General features: G+C 44.8%; 2 protein-coding genes across 2 annotated transcripts; both read left to right on the plus strand.

Moving 5' to 3' along the window:
- The first annotated feature begins 2039 nt into the window (after positions 1-2039).
- Positions 2040-6214, plus strand: LOC125521761 (transmembrane emp24 domain-containing protein p24beta2-like). The gene is made up of 5 exons (XM_048686825.1): positions 2040-2203; positions 2618-2869; positions 4762-4948; positions 5029-5136; positions 5889-6214. The coding sequence occupies exons 2-5, from the start codon at positions 2660-2662 to the stop codon at positions 6020-6022; spliced, it is 639 nt and encodes a 212-aa protein (XP_048542782.1). The 5' UTR covers positions 2040-2203; positions 2618-2659; the 3' UTR covers positions 6023-6214.
- Positions 6215-12287: 6073 nt separating this feature from the next.
- Positions 12288-17233, plus strand: LOC125520946 (non-specific lipid transfer protein GPI-anchored 1). The gene is made up of 3 exons (XM_048685986.1): positions 12288-12781; positions 16455-16514; positions 16910-17233. Exons 1-3 carry the CDS (start codon positions 12442-12444, stop codon positions 17029-17031), a joined length of 522 nt encoding a protein of 173 aa, XP_048541943.1. The 5' UTR covers positions 12288-12441; the 3' UTR covers positions 17032-17233.
- Positions 17234-19001: the final 1768 nt, after the last annotated feature.

Raw genomic sequence — 19001 nt, forward strand, 5'->3', positions numbered from 1 at the left:
TTAAAAAACCTGAATTTAGAAAAGTTCATCGATTTGGAAAAGAGTTCATCAGTTTTCAATAAAAAGTTCACAATTGAAAAAAGTTTTTTGAAAAAAGATCATCAATTTTGAAAAAAGTTCACTCGATTTTGGAAAAAGTTCATCTGTTTTAAAAAAAAGTTCATTGATTTTGTAAAAAAATCACTGGTTTTAAAAAAGTCCAATCAATTTTGAATAAAAATCATTGATTTTGAAAAAAGTATGTCTGATTTTGAAAAAACTCATTGATTTTGAACAAGTGTTCATCGATTTTGAAAAAAAAAGTTCATTGATTTTGAAAAGGAGTTTGTCGATTTTAAAAAAGGTTCATCAATTTTGATAAAAATTCATTGATTTTGAAAAAGTTCATTTAATTGAGCAAAATTAAAAAAGAAACAAAACCAGAAAAAAAAAGAACAAGACCGTTCAAATAAAAAAGGAACAAGAAAAAATAAAAAAAATAAGAAAAAGAAGAAGGGAAAAGATTGAACTGAAGGCATCAGGTGTGGGTGGTGATGTGGTTAGCGCAACTACTATAAGAGCAGGAGGGTGACGGTTCAAAACTCATTCTTCATGCAGTGCGCCCGTTTGCGTAAGGTGAAGAAACAGGTGCCATTTAGGATTTGCCGGAAATGCCATCACCTCCTGCTCTTTCTATTTATTTTTTTGAGAGAAATTTCGAAATTATTAAATGAGGAGTACTCGTTGCAAAGAACACTTCACTTTCCCAGGTCGCGACAAGTGGTGCACATGCAGTGCGCCACTTGTCGCAACTTGGGAGTTTTCCCTTTTTTCGTAGATCCGTTTATTCAAAACGTTTTATCTCTTAAACTGTGCATCCAAATCTCGAACCGTTTTCACCATTGAATTCCTCGCGTCGAGATCTTCAAAATTAGATCCCATGTTCATAGGTTTTGACGAACTTTTTTTTCATGAAAAAACTGGACTAAAAAACCGGACGAAAAAACCGAACCGGAAGCATAATTTTTTTTCCTTTCCGAAAGAGGCACGCCCGTGCCTCTCGCGAAATCACAACCATGCCTCTCATGAAAGCAAAACCGTGACTCTCGTGGAAGGAAAAAAAATAGAAAACACGTTTTTTTGTTTCCGAGAGGCACGGCTGTGACTCTCGTGAAGGCACAACCGTGCCTCGCGAAAGCGAAACCGTGACTCTCGCGAAAGAAAAAAAAAGAAAACGCGTATTTTTTCCACTTTCCTAGAGGCACGGCCGTGACTTTCGCGAAAGCACAACCGTGCCTCTCGCGGAAGCAAAACCGTGACTCTCACGAAAGAAAAAAAACAGAAAACATGTTTTGTTTTTCCCTTTCCTAGAAGCACGGTCGTGACTTTTGTGAAAGCACAACCGTACCTCTCGCGAAAGCAAAACCGTAACTCTCACGAAAGAAAAAAAACAAAAAACGCGTTTTGTTTTTCCCTTTTCCGAGAGGCACGGCCGTGACTCTCGCGGAAGCAAAATCGTGACTCTCGCGAAAAAACAGAAAATACGTTTTTTCGTTTCCGAAAGGCACGACCGTGACTCTCGCTAAAGCACAACCGTGCCTCTCGCGGAAGAAAAACCGTGACTTTTGCGAAAGGAAAATAAAAAAAATCCCTTTTTTTGCGCAAATTTTTTTTAAAAAAAAATTGATCGAAAGCTAAGAAAGACAGGGAGGAAACCAAAACGTCGAAAAAATTCGAAAAAACCGTTTAAAAAGCCAAAAACACATGCGAAAAAATAAAAAAAATCGAAGGAAGCGTCCAGAGCGCGACACGTGGCGAATGACTGAGAGCGCGCCAATTGACGCTGATCGTTGCGAGGCTTTCGAAGGAGCGCTCGTTAACTAGCTGCTCCCGAGAAACCTCCTGCTCTCTCTAAAGAATTAGAGTTGCGAGGCTCGCATTTATTTTTTGGCCCGACGGCAGCAGGCCTCTGCCTGGCCCAGCGAGGCTAATAATGGGCCGACTGCGCCTCGCCCGGTGAATAGGTCACTCGGCGGAAAGTGAAGTAGAAAAACCACGGAAAGAGAAAGGTCGCGTTCTCCCCAAGGTCAGTCAGCTCTTTGTGACATCTCGAGTATCGACTGCTTCTTCCTCCGCCGAGAAGGGAAGGGGAGCGCCGCCTGGAATCACCGGAGCCGGACGCCAGCAGCGATTTCTCCGACGGCCGCCTGCAGGCGGTAACTGAGTAAGCTCCCCCTCCTCCTCTTCACCCCTTAGCCCCAATTCTTCCTACTGGACGGGAATCATGAGCTTCCAGAGGTCAGATCCAACCGGACTCTCACCTCTTGGCAGGCAAGCCTTGGTTGGAAATCGATCGATTGATCTATCTCACCTTCATTGTATGATTCCAGAGCATAAGTGAAGATAATTGATGAGTAATTTGTACGGTTCCACCATGTCCTCCCCTTTGTATGCGCCCGTGGAATAAACACCCATCTAGCCTTGTTGTTTGCTCGACCATCTAAACAACCATGTCCTGATAGAAATTTGGCGTCCTGTGACATCACAGGATCTCAAAAGCTCACACCCATCAACGCGACGCATGCTTGTGTGGATAGTCTAAGAGATCAATTGACACTTCGGAATTTTTTCTCTGCAGGAAGCTCTGTACAATCTGCTATTGCTCCTCTGCTGATAGAAGATGGAGGGGCTGAGTTGGACAAGGGCTTGTGTCTTGGCCCTCTGCATCATGCTGTTCTTGCACCCGGCTGCGGCTATCCGCTTTGTGATTGATAGGGAGGAGTGTTTCTCGCATAACGTGGAATATGAGGGGGATACTGTTCATGTATCCTTTGTGGTGATCAAGGCTGACACTCCGTGGCATTATAGCGAGGATGGGGTGGATCTTGTGGTAAGGACCTAACCCCTTTTTCTATATCTATGTAAATCACGCAAGAATAAGTATCATCCAATGGTTACTTAGATGCTTGATGCATTATTGGGTATCAAAGGGAGGCACAGTCTACTAGAATGTTTGTTCTGCTGGTATAGTATCACAACTATTTTATCATTTATTTTGTGTGAATTCATGCTATACTTTATATTCAAGAGACGAAAACTAGTAATATTATCTTAAGTATATTTTGTGTTGGTATTTGAAGTACTACATAATTTTTTTTGATTTCAAACCAGTTTTGATTCTTTTAGTCATTCATGTATAATTTGTAAGTTTTGAACACCTTTAAGTCTTTAACATGTAGGATTTCTTGAATTAAGATGCAGACTACTAACTATGGCAACCATTACAAATACTGAAGGAATAAGGTGTGAGGAAGAACTAATTGTTCAACGAAAACATGCACGGCATTATTTATAAGGCGTCCCACCTTGGACTCTTAGGCGGTAATTTTGCTCGCATTAGGTGCTTAGGCAGGCGCCCTGGGTGTTAGGGCGGTTTGTGCTCGCCTTAGGTTGCTTTACCGCCTTATAAACAATGATGCATGAAACTAAGTTATGTTAGAAGGGTTTTATCACAGGGAATGGATATAACAGATATTAAGATATTGATGGCCCATTGGTTGGATGGTACTCCCTCCATCCGGAATTACTTGTCGCTTAAATGGATGTATCTAGCACTAAAATACGTCTAGATACATCCGTTTGACCGACAAGTAGTTCCGGACTGAGGAAGTAATTATTAACATCATGATTGGTCTAGTGATTGGGTGGAAATTAACATTATCGTGGTATGGGGCTTACAACTTGAGCCATGATCCTGTGGAATTTGAAACCCTACATTATACAGAGGGAGTACTTGATAGTGCACTTGCTCTCAGAAATATGGACCAAGGGAGCTAATAGTTTTATTTTTTATTTTCCTCAAACAAACATTATGCAACACCCCTATACTGGCTACCGGTTATAAGGCCACTACGTCTGGCTACCACGTGAGAACTAGACTGGCCCCACGGACCAACACCAACGCTAGTTTTTCCTGCGCACTTTGTCCTCACTCATGCACACCTGGGATCAACCTCCCAATAGGCCACCCATTCTCAAATTGCTTCAAGCCGAGCGCGCTTAACTTTGAGGTTCCTTGCAGATGGGCTCCTGGAAAAAGAAGAGTTTCGTGTTGATATGAGTAGCCTATTAATCCTATTAACCTGGATGTTTTAGGCACATAGAAGATACAAGTCGTTCAGTATTGTATTCATTGTCACATAATTTATAAAGATATTATTTGGATTGTGACAATTTTAACTTTAATTTGTACTCTCTCCTATCCATATTAACTGTCGCTAATTTAGTACAACAATTAATATGGGCCGGAGGGAATACTTTTTTTTACTTCCGGGCATCCTTGCTTTTATTTGCTAATAACTAAGAACAGTGGAGCATAGCTTTATTTTGTTGGGATAAATTTACTTATGTGATTTACTAAAAAAAGTGGAATGTCATTGCTTCCATTGGCTAGAGTAGTTCCGAGTAGATGGCCTTTTGAATAAATAAGTTAAAGTAGTTCTGCTTGGGATTGTTTTGCTCATTTTTTGTGTGCTCTTGGTCTTCCTATATATGAGTGCATCCTAGAACGAATACAATACAATTTGCTACGATATTTCCCTGTTATCTCCCTGTTTATGCAACTGCATCACTCCTTTTGTGGTCAGTAATTTATTAAGGATGATTCTAACTTGTACTGTGCTGCAACTTGAATTAGAGCACCTTGTAACATTCACTGTCAATGTACTTCTTAAGTTTTAGTATAACCCACTGTTAAGTTTGTTCCATGTTGACTAATAACAGGTTAAAGATCCTAATGGAGCTCAAGTCCGTGACTCTCGTGACAAAATTAGTGACAAATTTGAGTTCATAGTTCAGAAGAGAGGTGTCCATCGCTTCTGCTTCACCAATAAATCCCCATATCATGAAACCATAGACTTTGATGTGCATGTTGGACATTATTCATATTTTGACCAGCATGCGAAAGATGGTAAGAATTTCTGAAATCTCCGCAACTTTGGGTAAGCAAGAACATGGTGTCACTCTTGTCTTTTCCTGGAATGGATGCAGAACATTTTTCACCGTTGTTCGAACAAATTGCTAAGTTGGATGAAGCACTTTACAACATTCAGTTTGAGCAGCACTGGCTGGAGGCCCAAACCGACCGGCAAGCAATATGTGAGTATCCTCTATTATTCATTTGTTTTGAGAATCCTACTATTCAAATCTTACTACTAGTGTTCTTGTCCTTTGTACTACAAGAAATACACTGGTTATTTGGCTTAAAATACTAGCATTCACCAGCTTGTTCACTGGTAGTGATATCAGTTGTTAATAGTTTATTTATTTATAACCTAAATGAGGATGTCATGTATGTCACCCCTGCGTTCGAGAGGAGCATGATGCCAGTTTTGGCAGTTCTTGGTGCCGGTGCCCTGATAGACTTCACTCTAGCAGCCTGCAAGTTGAATTTCTCGTAAATTTAACCTGCAGTCCAGCAGAATAATTAGTAATAACCTAATCTTACCTAAATGAGGATGGCGTGTTTCTACCCCCTCCGTAGGAGAGGAGCATTATGCCAGTTTTTGGCAGTTCTTGGTGCTGGATGCCCAGGTAGACTTTACTCCAGCAGCCCACAAGTTGGACTGATCTAAATTTTAACCTGTAGTCCAAGTCCACCAGAACAAGTTAGGATTCGCCAGTGTTTGTGGAAGGCTGTCTGCAATTTCTGAATTTGTTATAACTCTGGTGGGTGCAACACAGGCTAGCCAAGTACTACCATGGTTTGTCGAGAAATCTTTTGATAACTAGAGCTTCAGTGTATGAGCTTATGCCAGCTGTCCAAGCAGCCAGTGGATTGCACTCTTCTCACAATCTTTATAATCTAAATCCCTTTGTCATCTAACCACGTCTTTGCTGCTGTGGTGCAGTGAACGAGAATATGAGCAGGAGGGCCATCCACAAGGCGCTTTTCGAGTCGGCTGCGCTCATCGCAGCCAGCGTCATTCAAGTCTACCTGTTGCGCCGACTCTTCGAGCGCAAGCTGGGGACATCTAGGGTCTAATGCTCCGTCAGAAAGCGGTGCCTTGTTGCCCCCTCGAAACTGTAACACTGAACTGTGTGCCATCACTTGTTTGTGGATTCTTGTTTTACATATGTATAATCCTTTGTGACTCCATATATGAGTTCTTCGAAAATGACACTTCACAGTTCCATGTAGTACTGACTGATATCCATATTCGCCATTTCGCCAGCATTTTCCGTTTTCCCCTGACCACTTTTCGCCCTGACTGGGCCGAAGCTTCGCAAAGCTGATTTTCATCGAGATGGCATGTTCCGAAGTTGTACTGGTAGAAACGATAGAAGACGCCTGACCTTGCGAAAGCAAGGCGTTGTTTCCTGAATTTAGGCGTGGCTTCCTTTTCTGAAGAACGAGTCGCAGGCGGATGGGCCTCGCCGTCACAGTAGCCATAAGAGGAAGAGGAATTGAAGGCGGTTTGCCGCCCCCAGTCCTGTCTGTCACTCCCTTTGCCTTGAATGAAAATATGGATGGATCGGGCCACTTGCGTTCATGCACTTGGGGCTTTCCGTGCGGCGCCAACGCACCAGCTGCTGAGCGCCCAACCAACGAAGACGGCAGCTGAAATCAGTTACTCATCGATCCCTACACGCCAGCTGCAGAAAGGGGCATTTCTCGTATGATCCCTCCCAGGTTCCCTGTGATTCTATCTCGATCTACATATACTCTACATACAGAAGAAACGCGCTCGTATGATCCCTCCAAGGCATCCCTCACCATGCTTGTTTTATGGACAATTTGGAATAAGCGAAACGTGCGAGTTTTCAGGCATTAGTGTGTCCCTCCGACAGTGCTGCTTTCCTTCATCGCCACCAAGGCTAACCTCTGGATCACCGCCGGTATAAAAAACTAGGGTCTTTGTTATTGCGCGAGTAATCCGCATGCCGTGTACTCGGATCGTTTGTAACTTTTTTTGAGCGTCGTTTGTAACTAATTTTATTCTCTCTTATTTAATGGATGAAGCAAAATTTTTGCCTCTGTTTAAAAAAAAACATACAGAAGAAAAAAGAAGGTGCACCGTGCAAAAAGAAAAAGAAAAGAACCTGAAATCGTCCGCGCCACATCATCTACGTGATCGCTGTCGCAGGGTGCCTTGCCTGAGATGCAGTCGTGTGGGAGAGGGATGCAAAGGAGATTTGACTTACTTTAATATTACAAGCAAATGATGGTTATCGGTAACTAGCAGTAGTACAGTAGTATTCGGATGAAAGCAATGGTCCAGTCCAGTGTAAATGCTGTGAGTAGCTGTTTGGTGCGTGTGAGCATCTAGTCTAGAGAAGATGCCCGCAATGAATTCCGGAAAGCCGCAGGCAGCAGCAGAAGATGGGAGCGTGTGTACCAGTGTGCACCACTCCTATACTACTACTCCAGTAGCTGCTGGCACACATGCGATGCATGAGTACACATCAATACCGGAGGTACTAGTAATAAACGGCTGGTACTAAGGCTGGTCATAATAAGGAGTAACTTATACTAGTGTCATGCATACAACATTAGTCTAAGTTATTGTCTTTATAGTGCAAAATAACATAATAGTAGTGTCATTGATGACTTCATTTATTACCTTATAGACTCTTACTTTCTTGGGAAGCGCTATGTTACAGTAACATATTATGTTACTAAACACATCTCTCCTCATTAACTACATGCCACATAAACAAAAAAAATTTGAAGTGCGTTATGTCACTACTCCTTTCATTCCATAATGTAGTGCTTCCTCTATCCCCGTGCTTCAACTTTAACTGTAAATTTAACTACCAAGACTGATTGCGGCGGGAGCAAAAATTATACTCCATTCGGTCCTTTTTACTCTGCATATTAGAATTCTTTGAAGTCAAACTTCACAAAATTTGGCCGTATTTATATGCAAAAAATATCAACATCTGCCATGCTAAAGTTATACAATTTGAAACTTTAAGTCATGACACATCTATTGGTATTGATTTTAGATTGTGAATGTTGGTATTTTTTTCTACAAAGTTGGTCAAACTTTACGAGGCTTGATTTCAGTCAAATCTTATATGCGAACTAAAAAGGACCGGAGGAAGTATCAGTGAATTCGTATTCGAAAGAAATTTTCAATTATATATTTTTTTTTCTTCCGCCACAGTTAGTTCCGTTGGTTAAATTTATGGTCAAAGTTAGACCTCGGGAAGCGCGGGCGCACTATATTTTGGAATGGAGGGAGTACCTAAGTTACTCCCAATATGACTAGCCTTAGAGGGTGTTTGGATCTAAGGGACTTATTTTAGTCTGACTAAAAATAGTCTGTTAAGAAGCTAAAGTTCCCAGCACCCGTGACTAAAGAGGGGCTAAAACTAGTCTTGAGACTAATTTTTTTTAGTCAGGGGTACCCCTACTAAAATGTGGATTAATCCTCTCCCTCCTCATTTAACTCCTTTTTTTTAACACAGACGAGTTCTGAATTGGAGGATAATAAATGGTCATTAATTTGATTTTTGTCTCTTTAGTATTTGGATCCAAGCATGGGTGAAGCTAGCAAGTTTTAGCCCCCTACTTTTAGTCATGAGACTAAAATGTATCCAAGCACCCTCTAAGTTACTATCTTCATAGTGCAAAGTAACATATTAATAGTGTTATAAATGACTTCATTTCTTACCTTATAGACTCATACTTTCTCGGAAAGTGCTATGTTACAGTAACATATTATGTTACTCTAAACACCTCTCTCCTCATTAACTATATGCCACATAAGCAAAAATTTCTCGAAGTGCGCTATGTTACTTCTCCCTTCATTCCACAATGTAGTGCTTCCTCTATCCCCGTGCTTCAACTTTGACTATAAATTTAACTACCAAGACCGATTGCGGCGGGAGCAAAAATTATACTCCATCCGGTCCTTTTTACTCTGCATATTAGAATTCTCTGAAGTCAAACTTCACAAAGCTTGGCCATATTTATATGAAAAAATATCAACATCTGCCATGCTAAAGTTATACAATATGAAATTTTAAGTCATGACACATCTATTGGTATTGATTTCAGATTGTGAATGTTGGTATTTTTTCTATAAAGTTGGTCAAACTTTACGAGGCTTGACTTCAGTCAAATCTTATATGCGAAGTAAAAAGGACCGGAGGGAGTATCAATGAATTCGTATTCGAAAGAAGTTTTCAATTATATAATTTTTTTCCTTCCGCTGCAGTTGGTCTCGTTGGTTAAATTTATGGTCAAAGTTGGACCTCGGAAAGCGCGGGCGCACTATATTTTGAAATGGAGGGAGTACCTAAATTACTCCCAATATGACTAGTCTTAGAGGGTGCTTGGATCCAAGGGACTTATTTTAGTCTGACTAAAAATAGTCTTTTTAAGAGGCTAAAGTTCCAAGTACCCCTGACTAAAGAGAGGCTAAAACTAGTCTTGAGAATAAATTATTTTAGTCAGGGGTACCCCTACTAAAGTGTAGATTAGTCCTCTCTCTCCTCATTTAACTTCCCTCCTTTAACACATGCGAGTTCTGGATTAGAGGGTTTAGAGGATAATAAATACTCATTAATTGAATTTTAATCTCTTTAGTATTTGGATCCAAGTATGGGTGAGGCTAGCAAATTTTAGTCCCACTACTTTTAGTCACGAGACAAACGTATACAAGCACCCTCTTACCCTAAACACCTCTCTCCTTATTAACTATATGTCACAAAGCAAAAATTTATTAAAATGTGCTATTTTACTACCTAAGTTACTTCACTATGACTAGCCTAATAGTCTTCTAGCGCCAGACGAAGTCGACAACTTCTACAACTCTGGTCCGTCCCGTCCCGTCCACCTAATGAATGAATGAACGGAGAACACAACCGAGCACAGCCTGTGCCGCTGGCCAGTACCCGTAATGGTACCAGTACAATTTGGAGGATACGCACAACGTACGTACGTGCGTCCCCCTGCATGTATACTTCGTTTTATTTACTCATAAGTCTCATACGTATGCAAGGCGCCAAAGCCTTTGGAGTTTGGACCTCCGGGCGCACGCATTGCTTGGCCACGACGGACGTGCGGCTGTGGGTTGGAGAGTGCGATCGGTTTAAAACTCTCAACCGTTCAAGCGATCAGCGGCGGAGTTGTCCGACCTCCCAACGGCAACGGCGGGCGACGGCAGGCATGGCGTGCGGAACCAGCGCGGCGCGGCGCACGCCGAAATGGCCGTGACCCAAACCGGCGCACCCACCCATGCCATGCATTCAAGGCAGATTCGATGGAACGGGCCAAGGAATTGCCGACGGACCACTCATGCTTCGAGCGAGCGAGCGCCTTCAAATTGGACATGCTCTTGTGTTCCCCCGTAAATCATAAATCATCCCGATGGTGCGTACATTCCCAGTATGAGATAGTTTCCCTTAAAAAAAAGTACTCCATCTGTCCCAGAATATAAAAACATTCTTGACACTATAATAGTGTTAAAAACGTTCTTATATTTTGGGACGAAGGGAGTATGAGATAGTTATTCAGTTATTTTTCTTTGATTTCACTCGCCTTTCTGTCCATTAATTCTTCAACCAACAACTTATAAACTTATCTTTCTCTGCAGCGAGTGTATATATGTCTTTGTGGTGGAACCGGCCCATCAAAGTTCAAGTCTTAGACTTGATAGTGGTTTTTGTGTTTTTTTAGTCTTTCCGACGATGTTCGTTCAATGAGAGAAGCCATTTTCCTTGACTATGAAGACGTCTGCGGCGACTTCTTCAGTCTACGGATGTTGTGACGGCTTAGTATCTCGAAGATGCTTATAGGGGTATGATGTGTGTGCATGCGTTTATAGGGGTGAGTGTATGTGGGTGTCGATGATTGTATTGTGTTAAAAAAAACTAAGAATGAACTTTTCGGCAAAAAAACTAAGATTGAACTAATTTTTAACCGATTTTTGTAAAGGTATTTATGTAAATCTGAATAAATATTCACTATGTGACAAACATATTCATCAAATAAATATGTGTAATACTGACTAAATTCTCAGTCAATTTTATGAATATCTTCATACAGATCTAAAGGAATGTTCATCATGATTCAATAATTTGTTTCATCTAGTGCAAAAAAATTATAGGTTTTGTTCTCGTAGTTTAGAAAAAATAGGAAATATTATGTGGGTCTCAAGGTCAAATCGATTGTCCTCGGCGTTGGCTGAGTTTTAGGGAGTGTTTGGTTTCAGGGATTTTTTTGTGTTAGGACCAGAAAAAGTCCTTAGCAAACCAAAACTATATGATGAAATATCTTGAATTGCAAGCTGCACATCCAGACAATCTGTATATGTCGGGAAAACTTCATGATGAAATATCTTGAATTGCAAGCTGCACATTTTTTGTTGTCGATTTTCAGAGTGAACAATGCATGTGCTAAAAAGCCCCAATTTTTTTTCAGAGCGTATATGCATTTTTTTCAGAATTTTTTGAAACACAAAAGTATGATTTTTGAATTGTTCAAAAGTTCGGGATCCATGGAAAGCCTGAGTTCCGTTAATCATTATCGCTCAACAATAGCATACACTATTTTGTTGCAGCATAATATTTTATAAGTCCCTGAATCAAGATGGAGTGGTATCTTATCGAGTGGGGCGTTTTGGTGATTGGAAAATTCAAAATTTAAAAAAATTGGTTTCAAAAAATGTGGAAAAATGCAAGTATACAATGATAAAATGTACATGTGCAAAAATGCAGGATGAAATGTGACCTGTAAAAAAAATAAATTCATGGACTTTAAGGATGAATAGTACCCTGTGCTGGAAAGCCCCATATTTTTTTTTCACAGCCCTCATTTCAACATATTTCGTCCTTGAAATTTACACACGTGCACATTATGCTTCCGTGTATATCTGCATTTTTTCAGATTTTTTGAAACGTAAAAATATGAATATTGGTGAATTTAAATTTTGCAAATGGAGGTCTCATGGAGCTCGGCCTCCAAAAGCAATTTTCGTATCTTATCCGGCTATAATGCCTATATAAAAAAGATGCAGTAGTACACATGCTGCCAAAATATGCTTCGCTTTTGCTCTTGTTTTACAAGACGAGAGCTCTAGTTTTCAGCATGGAGGCGTGCCGGGCCGCCGGGGTACGTAGCCGTAGCAAAGCCAGGACACGTATGGTAGGAGTACGTAGCATCACAGGAACTGTACTGTACTGACCATCCCTGCCCCCTGCCGCTCCGTCTTAAATGCAAACACATCTAACCTTCACCGCCCACTTGAATGCCCTCGCGACGTCTCCTATCATGGCTATCTATAAACGCCGGCCGGCCACACCATGCCTCCTCCTCCTCCTCCTTGTCAAAGCTAGCCAGCAAGAACCAAGAAGAAGCAGAGCAGCTCAGAACCGAGCGCAGAGCGAAGCGGAGCCAAACGAAAGAAGGGACCTAACCTAACCTAGCCAAGCCAGCCGGCGATCGACCGAGAGATGGCGCGGTGGTGTCAGCTGGCGGCGGTGCTGCTCGCCGTGTCGATGGCGGCGTCGACGTCGGTGGCGCAGGACGCGCTGCAGACCAAGTGCCAGGGGGACCTGCAGAAGCTGTCGGACTGCATGGACTACGCGACGGGGCACGAGGACACGCCGTCGGCCAAGTGCTGCGAGGACACGGCGGACACGCAGAAGGCGCGGCCCGAGTGCCTCTGCTCCATCATCCAGCAGGTGCACAGCGGCAGCCACGGCGTGCAGCAGCTCGGCCTCCGCTTCGACCGCCTCCTGGCCCAGCCCGCAGCCTGCAAGCTCACCTACGCCAACGTCTCCCTCTGCATCAGTGAGTACCTAGCCCAGCTAGCTAGTCACACGGCACCTAGCTCCGATTGGCCTCTCCGTGTTTGATTACTTCATTTGTTTGCCTTGTTAGTTCTGCTGTTCATGCGTTTGAATCTCGAGATCTCATCACTCACAATATACAGTACTCGATAGTAACTTGATTAATTAGTTAGCCATAGGTTCTTATAAGGAAGTAAAAACAGGTAAAAGCACAGGAAAGGGAAAAAGATAGTATTAATTCTACAGTTTTGTTAGTACACACTAGATGCAGAGGCTGAGGACGTTCCCCTCTTTTCTTGAGAAAAAGAAACAGTTCTGTTACACACTTTTCGTGTTTTGATGCTGATAGGGTGGTTAGTGTGGAGGTAGTCGTATCCTAGCTCATCATGGATCAAACCTCGAGCTTGCGAATAACTTCTTAAGGCAACTCCAACGCAGGGCGCTTGGGGAGGCGCCGGGATTTCTTTCCTATCGATATCCCAATCGATTGGCAGTTGGAGCCGTCAAAAAGATGCGTCAGATGACTAAATCTTCAGTTAATGTTTTGTGTAAACATGCAATATATTATGGTCTACGTGAGCACGTGCGTGATAGTGTCTACCTTGTATTCGATGGTTTTTGAAACAAGTAGAGACCCTTGGTGTCTGGTCAATCTGGTGAAATGAGGATATGGTACCGTTTTGAGGCTTGTTTGATTCATAGGAAAAGTAAAGAAAATGTGTAGGAATAGGAAAAAATATATTTGCAAGCACTATTCATTCCTTTGGTCGAAAGGAACGGAGTTAAGGAAAAGTGGAGGAAAATTGGATTTGATCTCACAATTCACTTGGATCTCTTTTTAGAATTTATAAGTCCAAGGTAAGAGATCGGCGCCTCCTAGTTATACTTTTAGTGTGGTTTGACTTTGATTTCATCATGTATAGTAGAATTCCTGTGTTTTTCTATTCATGTGAATCAAACATGCAAGTCTAGAACTTCTGTGTTTTCACACCTGCATTTCTTATATTTTTGGGTGTTTTCTATCTCTACATATGTTTTTTTTAAGACAAATCTCTACATATGTAAACCCTGCGTTTGCACCAAAACCGCAGCTCATAGCCATGCGTACCTGCTGTGTTGGGCCTAGTAAGCCGAGCACATGCGTGTTAGGCCTTTTTTTTTGTTTTGTTTTGAGTGGATCGTCTGTGTTAGGCCTGAGGGTATCTCCAGCCGTTGGCCCCCTAGGAGGGGTAAAAAATCACCCCCTGGGGTGCACCGGCGCTAAACCGCGCACTGGGGGCGTGATGCCCCCCAGTCACGGCGCCCACGTTTTTTAGGAAAGTCAAATACGGCGCAAACACGACTCAAATTTAACGCAAACATCGGCGAGTTCGTTCAAATTTAAACATAATTTACAAAAAAGGGAAAAACTACCGCCGGCTACCCCCGCCGTCTCCCTCGCCGCCCGCCTCGCCGACCGCCCACGCGGTTCTACATGTCGAGGAGGCGGTAGAACCGCGTGTAGTCACCGCCGCCGTCGTCGTCGTCGCCGCCGTCGCCCCCGCCGACGCCTCTGCCGTCCCTGCTGCACCCCTCCGCCGGTTGGCGCGGCGGGTTGGACGGTCCAGGGGAGTCGTCGTCGTCGTCGTCGTCGCTGTCGAGGACCACGACGCCGTGCTCGTCCTCGCGCCCACGCTTGCGGGCGGCGATCTCCTCCAGGGCCCGGCGCTGCCGGACCATCTCGTCGCGGAGGTAGTCGTCCCGCGCCCACCGCAGGGCGTCCTCGTCGGAGAAGCCACGCCGGGCTACCTCCTCGTACTCCGCGGGGAGGCCGGGCTCCGGCTTGGGCTCGACAAGGACGAAGCGGCCGGTGGGGGAGGCGTTGTCGCCGATGCGGACGCCGGAGCTGCCGGTGCGCGCGCTGACAGGCGCGCCCTGGGGCTCCGGCTTGACGGGGCGCAGGTGGAGGCAGGGGGAGCCGCCGGACGAGGAGGAGGACCTCCCGGTCTCCATGCGCCTCGGGGTCCAGGAGCTTCCTCGGCGGCGTGTGAAGGACGAGGGAGCGGGGTACTCGAGGCGCGGCGTGTTGCCGCCCTCGATGTACTCGAGGACGGCCTCCAACGTGCGCCCGGGCACGCCCCACCACCGACGCCGGCCGACGGCGTTGAGCCTGCCGGAGGGCTCGACGCCATTGGTGGCCTCGAGCTGCTCGGCGTGACGGCGGCGGAAGTAGGGCTCCCAGAGCGGGCTGTCGGGGACGTACCGTGGCCCCTCCCTCGCCGCACGTGGCAGGGACGAGCGGATGCATGCGATCTCCGCACGCCGCGCCGCGCCGGTGGGTATCGAGGGCACCGACACGCCGCCGGCGCTGATCCTCCACGCCCCGGGTACCCGCATGTCCGGCGGGACCGGGTACTCGGCCTCGAAAAGGAGGCGAGCCTCGCTCTCGTGAAGATGGCGGCGGCCGAAGCCGTTCGCCGCCGCGCCGTCGCCTGGGAAGCGCTCGGCCATGGGTGCTGGAGACGGCGAGAGAGAGGAGAGGGAGGAACGACGACGGCGAGAGAGAGGAGAGGGAGGAACGACGACGGCGAGAGAGTACGAGTCGCCGAGTGCGCTGGGGCGCGTCTTATATAGGCCGAGGCGCCGCCCGTGCGCGAGCCGCCGTGAGTACGCGTGGCGGGCGAGGGAGGGCGAGGGACGCGCGTCATCCGGCCTTCACTGCGCCGCCCGTGAGGCATCAATGGCGCAGGCTGACCGGCGTGGCAGCGCGGTAGCTTTGGCATTGATTCGCCGCGGAAAACGAGACGATGAGGACGACGAAGGGGCGAGAAGAGGGTAGAGTCGCTGACGCGGCGGGCCCGCGGCTGTTTCGCGCCAAAACAGTTCGCCCCGGCGACCCCCGGGCAGCCCCAGCGCGCCGGGTTTGGCCTGAGTCCGCCGGCGCTGTTTCCGGCCCAAGCCGGCGAAAATCGGGCTCCTGGGGCGTGACTGGGCCGATTTTTCGGCGCCGGCGCAAAAAAAACGCTTAGGGAGACTTTCCTGGAGCGCGGTTGAAGATGCCCTGAGAAAGCAGGCATCTGTGCATATTGGACCTAGTTGTGGGTGGGAAGGTCATTGACTCGAGTAGAAGATTGAGCCCATTTCTGCGCGAACACACACACACACACAAAGAACTCTCATTTGTCTAAAAAAAAAAGAACTCTCATATTCCCGGTTGTCCTCATATCACAATTGTGATAGAAATAAATAGGATCAGAATATTCTAGCTGTAATTTTATTTTCGAAGGTCGAGCTTCGAACCAGGAGGCGCACAATCTTGTAAAATTTCTTTTCTTGCTTCCTCAGGGTTGCCATTTGTGGCTTCTATCCCTTCATGACCCCTTTTGTATCCTGTTGAATATTTCTTTAAGTTAATGTAAGTGTGAGATCCCTCAAAATAAAATCTTGTTTATAAGCACAGAAGTTTCCTAAAAAAAACCACTTCTCAGTGAGTCAGAGTGCTTAAGATTACTTGCTTTCTTTTGTTATACGGAGTATATTATATGTTACACTTCTGCAAATATTTTATTGATGCTGAACCAGGAGTATTCATTCTCATACACAACTAAATTAATCTAGATAATTGTTGATACTCAAGTTTGACGGTGGTTATTTTTCAACACATTCTAATTGCTGATGATGCACTCCCTTGCTAGACCTGCTGCACCTGACCCCGAGCTCGCCAGACTACGCTCTCTTCGCAAATGCTTCCAAGAGTGAGTTCTCTGAATCCTTTGCCTCGATTTCACAACTATTTCAGAGAACTGAGGTTTGTAGAGAATTTGATACAGAAGGCCTGTTGCTCAGCGATGCGGGGTTGACTAAAACATTTAGTTCTGTGAAACATGTTCTTGAATATGCTGTTGAAATGTAGTAAAAATGAGGTATCCCATTATCTGTCTTTATTTCTGTGAAATTTACTAGTTATTGGAGTATATGATAGGAGTCCCCTCAACAGCTAGTTCTGTGAAATGTTCAAAGATAGTAAAAATGACATGTCCCGCTACCTGTCTGTATTGTTATGAAATTTACTACTCCAGTTATTATCATATGAAAGGAGTCCCCTTAATAGTTGAATATCTGCTAACTCAAGTGTTGTTCTCCCATGCAGTTACTCCGTCCACTGCCGCACCGGCGAGAGACACCGCCGACGGCTTCAAGGTTTCGCCGGGACTCGGTTACGGCGTCGTGGCAGCGGCCGTCGTCTCTGCTGTCTTCTCATCCATCTTCTGATTTTCGGACAAGCACACGCCCTTTTATCCTCTCCCTTTCTTCTATCTTTCATGTTTGTTTACATAACCCTGCAAGTTCCCACACAACGACGATGCTTTAGATGGTCTATTATCTACTCACGTGGTAAGAGGATTCGTTCGGATGACGTACTGTTGTTTTACCCCAGATAAGAAGATGGAAAGTTGAGACTTGTGTTTCTTCATGTGGAAGTGATGGTTTGCGGTAATATCCCCAAAAATGTGGTTATGTTCTTCTTGTTCTAATTAAAATCTGGTACGCAAATGCCATGTGTTGGTGGCAGATGCTTAACCACAACAGAGCTATATCGATTTTTATTTCGTGGATAGATTGTTTAGATAGCCAGGGCTTATACAACGAGCATTTGAACTAGGTTTCGTCTTGCTTTATATATAAAGCAATACCCGCATTATACATGATTAAATGATATAAAATAATGGGAAAGCCCTTTTACAAAATACATCAAAGAATGACCGCATTAGAAAAAAGCATGCACAAAGGCACGAAGGCACAAAGACACAAAAACAACACCAAGAGGCTGCCAAACAAGAGCATAGGACAGCCTGAACACACCACCATGGCCTGACCGATGACGCCTGAGTCCGACGACAACACCCTAAAAGGGTAACGCTACAAAGCGTCGTCGCTGTCGAGACCAAATAGATAAACATGGATTTTCACTCGGAGCCCTATCATTGGGATGAAATCCACAATGACGTCCTTAAGAGGAAGGCAGTACCGCGGGCGTCACCGGCGCCGACGCCAAATCATGAAGCTTTCCTTAAAACTCACCCACACCACTACGAGGCACCTAGGTCAACGCTACAAAGCTTTCCTTGAAACTCACCCGCGGCACCACGAGGCACCTAGGTCATCACCGCGACGATGTCCAACCTACCTGAACCAGGACGCCGCCACTTCACCTGGAATGGAACAAGCCAGGGCCACCCGCCGCTATACCCCTTGCCGCGCACATGGCCAAGACATATAGCCGCCGCCACCACCACCACCACCATGTATCCCCCCGGAGAGCCGTCTGGGTAGCCCGCCATCCGAGGCCGCCGCCCTGGCAACATATGCCGAACCCCTCACGGGCGCCATAACTGAAGGAAATATGCCCTAGAGGCAATAATAAAGTTATTATTTATATTTCCTTATATCATGATAAATGTTTATTATTCATGCTAGAATTGTATTAACTGGAAACTTAGTACATGTGTGAATACATAGACAAAATGAGTGTCACTAGTATGCCTCTCCTTGACTAGCTCGTTAATTAAAGACGGTTAAGTTTCCTAGTCATGGACAAGAGTTGTCATTTGATGAACGGGATCACATCATTAGAGAATGATGTGATTGACTTGACCCATCCGTTAGCTTAGCACTTTGATCGTTTAGTTTACTAGTATTGCTTTCTCCATAACTTATACATGTCTCTATGACTATGAGATTATGCAACTCCCGAATACCGGAGGAACACTTAGTGTGCTATCAAACGTCACAGCGTAACTGGGTGACTATAAAGATGCTCTACAGGTGTCTCCGGTGATGTTTGTTGAGTTGGCATAGATCGAGATTAGGATTTGTCACTCCGTGTATCGGAGAGGTATCTCTGGGCCCTCTCGGTAATGCACATCACTATAAGCCTTGCAAGCAATGTGACTAATGAGTTAGTTACGGGATGTTACATTACAGAACAAGTAAAGAGACTTGCCGGTAATGAGATTGAACTAGGTACTGAGATACCGACGATCGGATCTCGGGCAAGTAACATACCGATGACAAAGGAAACAACGTATGTTGTTATGCGGTTTGACCGATAAAGATCTTCATAGAATATGTAGGAACCAATATGAGCATCTAGGTTCCGCTATTGGTTATTGACCGGAGATGAGTCTCGATCATGTCTACATAGTTCTCGAACTCGTAGGGTCCGCACGCTTAACGTTCGG

The sequence above is a fragment of the Triticum urartu genome, chromosome 7, assembly GCF_003073215.2.
Source record: "Triticum urartu cultivar G1812 chromosome 7, Tu2.1, whole genome shotgun sequence".
NCBI lineage: Eukaryota > Viridiplantae > Streptophyta > Magnoliopsida > Poales > Poaceae > Triticum > Triticum urartu.